The 4912-nt window shown below is 36.1% G+C and overlaps 1 protein-coding gene across 4 annotated transcripts in view; it reads right to left on the reverse strand.

Annotated features, from left to right (window-relative positions):
- The window catches only part of LOC106878652 (TBC1 domain family member 22B), a 107253-nt gene that overhangs the window by 25166 nt on the left and 77175 nt on the right, over positions 1 to 4912 (reverse strand). For all 4 annotated transcript variants that reach the window (XM_052976176.1, XM_014927934.2, XM_014927935.2 and 1 more), the window contains one exon: positions 2654 to 2782. In XM_052976176.1, coding sequence (XP_052832136.1) covers positions 2654 to 2782 — 129 coding nt within the window. The remainder of the gene's footprint in view (positions 1 to 2653; positions 2783 to 4912) is intronic.

Genomic DNA, 4912 nt, shown 5'->3' on the forward strand with positions numbered 1-4912 from the left:
GAGATAGAAGTTGTTTCCTGTTTGTTTACAGTCTTTATTGCACCTGAACATCTGCCACAAACAAAAACTAACTTGCTAGTTAACCTGCCTTTAACAATCCTTTCTACTAAAAGCCCAAGTCCTGATAGTTTGAGGAAGGTGGCTAGTCGATTACATCAACCTCAGTGTTTCCCTGGTACTTATTTTATCAACCCTGAAAGGATGAAAGGCAAAGTCAACCTCGGTGAAATTTGAACTCAGAACATAGACACAGAAGAAATCCCTCTAAAAATTTATAATATGTTTCCTCTTGGTGTAAATGATGGGCTATAGCAAACAATTTGCTCAATACCACAGATTTACTTGTCAGTTATTTCACCTTAAACAGCTGAGCATGTTTCTTAGTGGCTAACAATACGTGCATCTCTGATCACAAGCAGGAGTAGTGAGTTGGGGGCATTATAGCCATGTGTTGATAGGGATTGGGGCTTGAATAATTCACCTCTGGAAACATGGGTGTATTATTCATCAACCTTAAACAACTCTTATTCAGGGACCTTTTGAATGGGATAGGCTACTCAACCTGAAGAAAATTCTAACTGGGCCCCACCTGCAAAGTCGTGCACTGTTTATCTCAATATGTGATCACTATGTTGCATGCATTTATGGTTGTGATGCATGTACTTGATGTACCCTTAATCAGACAGGTAGTCATGATGGGTATATTAGGCTTCTTATGTTCATATCTCAGTGTCACTTTGATGGAATGCACTGCTCTCTCACTCAATAACCCTTTCTACAAATTGGTGGAATTTGAACTTAGAATATAAGGGGAGATGAAATGCTGTTCAGCATTTTGCCTTCTGTGCTACCAATTCTGCCAGCTTGCTGCCTTAATAATAATCCTTTCTACTATAGGCACAAGAGCTGAAATTTAGTGGGAGGGAACTAATCGATTACATCGACCCCCAGTATTTCACTGGTACTTAATTTATCAACCCCCAAAAGGATGAAAGACAAAGCTGACCTTGACGCAATTTGAACTCAGCACATAAGGGCAGATGAAATGCCACTAAGCATTTTGCCTTCTGTGCTAATGATTCTGCCAGCTCGCTGCTTTAATAATAATAATAATAATAATAATAATAATAATAAACAACAGCAAAAATAATAATGGAAATAATACTAAAAACATCATGGTGACAACAATTAAAAAAACAAGACTCATTGAAAGCAAATACAAACAGCTACAACAGCCACAACAATCTTATAAGCAGTGTGATTAACAATATCAGTTAATTAAAATATTTCTCCAAATAAAACTGACAGTCACACATTGTCATTATACTATTTTATAAATAGAATACTGTAAATACTAGTATAGAATTCCATACTAACAGTATAGTAAATTTTGGTGATAACTAAAAGATAGTGGTTTCCTAAGTAAGCTAGGAGAAACACCAGATTTCTATAAAAAAAATTCTGGAGTTCTGCAAGACAAAGTGCCTTTTATTAAAATTTAATCACCATTTTCAAAATAAGTAATAATGGTTTTAAATTCTGGCACAAGGCCAGCAATTTTGGGGGTGGGGTTAAGTCAATTACATCAACCACAGTGTTCATCTGATACTTATTTTATCAAGCTCAAAAGGATGAATGGCAAAGTCGACATTGGTGAAATTTTCTCAAAATAATAATAATAATCCTTTCTGCTATAGGCACAAGACCTGAAATTTGGGAGGAGAGGGACTAATTGATTACATTGACCCCAGTGTTTCACTGGTACTTTTTTTATTGACCTCAAAAGGATGAAAGACAAAGTCGACCCCAGCAGAATTTGAACTCAGAACATATAGATAGACAAAATTCTGTGAAACATTTTGCCCAGCATGCTAATGATTCTGCCAGCACTATAGGCACAACGCCTGAAATCTGGGGGAGGGGAACTAGTGGATTACTTGAGAACCAGTATTTCACTGGTACTTAATTTATCAACCCTGAAAGGATGAAAGCCAAAGCCAACCTCAGTGGAATTTGAACTCAGAATGTAAAGACATGAAATACTCCTAAACATTCTGTCTGGTACACTAACAATTCTGCCAGTTACCCACTTTAATAATAATAATGACATATATACATAAGTTCTATATCTGAAACAGTTTTGTTACATTTACTGTCTTATCAAAATTTGGGGTGGGAGGCAGTCCATAAAATTTATGGTGTGGCTTCTGCAATTTCTGGAAAATCATGTAAAATTTTCCTCAATGAAATAACTCAGTTAACCATTGTTCTATTACTCTCTATCCATCTTCACCCACTGTTCTTGAGAGGGTAGAGTCTTCAGGCACTTCCTCCACAGGATCCTATCAGGAGTAACCATCATTACACTCTCTGGCTGGAATCCCAAAGATGACCAACTGTGACTATGGACGTTAACCAGCCATTTCAATCTTGGTCTACCCTTAGGTCTCCTGCTGGTTAGCTAAGTTTGAAGAATCCGTTTTGGCAATTCTTTCCTGTGACATTCTAATCACATATCTGTAGTGCTAGAGATGTGACTGTTCAATACAGAGAAGCCACTATTTTACACACATTTTTCAATAAAACATATAAATATATAATTTTCTAGTTTTCCTTTCTTTGTGTGGAGTTTATTTTGTAAACTGAAACTGACCTGTCGAAACGTATCTTGATGTTCAACTTGATGTCGTGTCCCATAATACTGTTCAACAAAACTGAAATATTCCTTCCGCTTACGTTCTAAAGTGGGCTGTCTCCGATCATAGCTTGCAGGAAGATAACCCTGAAGAAGAAAAAAAGAAAATATTGCATATAGGATCAAGAAGGGCAGTTTGTATGTGCCTATACAGGACATAATGTCACCATTACTGAGGTGGTATCAGGGCAAAAAACACACATATCCATCCACACACACACACGCGAGCTTCTTTACAGTTTTCATCTACCACATTTCACTTACAAGTTATTGGACAACCTGAAACAGTGTTTCCCAACCTATTTTCCCTGAGGGCCCACTATAACTTTCCAGAAAAATGTATGCCCCCACAAAAAAAAAAAAATACATTATTGACTAAGAAAAAATAAGTGAATCACTTTTATGAGAACCTTGTGCCTGGTGATTATGGCAGATTTCCTTGATTCAATTTTGTTCACTTCAGCCATAAATCACCACATTTTGTAATTTCAAGTCTGCTTCTCTTGGCTTGAAGCAAATCGTCAACAGTATCAAAGTCACACTGAACTAAATAAGAGTTGGGGAAATTAATCAAAAGTTCCTTTGCTGAAATGGCAGTGTTCAGGTAATTCTTTTTAACTTCATCACATAGCCACATTTTGGAACTGTTCACAGATTCTTTTGTATCAGATAATGGATCCCAGGCCCCACCAGTGGGGTGTATGCCTCACGCTGGGAATTAATGATATAATAGAATACACTACTTGTTGATGGTGCCATGCAGTAGAAACAAAGCTGAAACTATGTGGTTGGTTGTGAAGTGAACCTCTTAACTATGCAGTACCTAGAAAAATTCATAATTAATTTTATAATTTCTCTCTTTATATATATTTATATATATATATATATATATATATATATCATCATCATCGTTTAACGTCCGCTTTCCGTGCTAGCATGGGTTGAATGATTTGACTGAGGACCGGTGAACTAGATGGCTACACCAGGCTCCAATCTGATTTGGGAGAGTTTCTACAGCTGGATGCCCTTCCTAATGCCAACCACTCCGAGAGTGGAGTGGGTGCTTTTACGTGCCACAGGCACAAAGGCCAGTCATATATATATGTGTATATATATATATATATATATATATATATATATATATATATGATGAGCATATAGAATATAAAAGCAAGTCGGGAGGTATGAGATGAATATATTTATTTCAGCAGTTGATATCCATAGGATGACAACTGTTTCACAGCCAACATCATGCAAAAATAATTTATTTTAGTAGATAAATTATTTTGCATGAATGCATTAGTATGCAAAACAGCCATCATCCTCTAGGTATCAACTGGTGAAACAAATATGTCTATCTCATACCTCCTGACTTTTTTTGTAATCTGACTAGATTTACTGGATTTCAACTGTATAGGGTTTACTACGTGGTATGTAGCCAAGTCCACTAAAGGAGCTTTTTTGTGAGGACCACTGAATTATATAAATCCATATGTTATACATTAAATTTATATATAAGATAAGTACCTTTACAAATTTATAATTTTCTATAGATTTAACTTCAGTTTTAGGGCTTATATTTACAGTATTTACATCTACATTATGTTTCAATTGATTTCATGTCTGATCAAACATCAAATGTCTTATTTGTGGATGTGTTACATATTTTCAGCTAAGTTTTGAATTAGGAGCATTCATTTCTAAAGTGAAACTTCGCCCAAACTACTCTATACTGAAGTTAATAACTTCCTTGTCCACTAGAAGTATAAAGAAGACAGTTAGAAATTGGACAATTTCTGATGAAATTGAGAGAAACAGTGTAGACATAAATATTGTAAATATGCACTCTAATTTGGAAAATTATCTTATTAACAACAACTCTTCTTAAATATTAATCTTTTACTTGTTTCAGTCATTTGACTGCGGCCATGCTGGAGCACCACCTTTACTTGAGCAAATCAACCCCAGGACTTATTCTTTGTAAGCCTAGTACTTATTCTATCGGTCTCTTTTGCCGAACTGCTAAGTTACGGGGACATAAACACACCAGCATCGGTTGTCAAGCGATGTTGGGGGACAAACAGACACACAAACACACACACACATATATATACATATATATATACAACGGGCTTCTTTCAGTTTCCATCTACCAAATCCACTCACAAGGCTTTGGTCGGCCCGAGGCTATAGTAGAAGATACTTGCCCAAGGTGCC

This window comes from Octopus bimaculoides, chromosome 24 (assembly GCF_001194135.2).
Source record: "Octopus bimaculoides isolate UCB-OBI-ISO-001 chromosome 24, ASM119413v2, whole genome shotgun sequence".
NCBI classification, from domain to species: domain Eukaryota; kingdom Metazoa; phylum Mollusca; class Cephalopoda; order Octopoda; family Octopodidae; genus Octopus; species Octopus bimaculoides.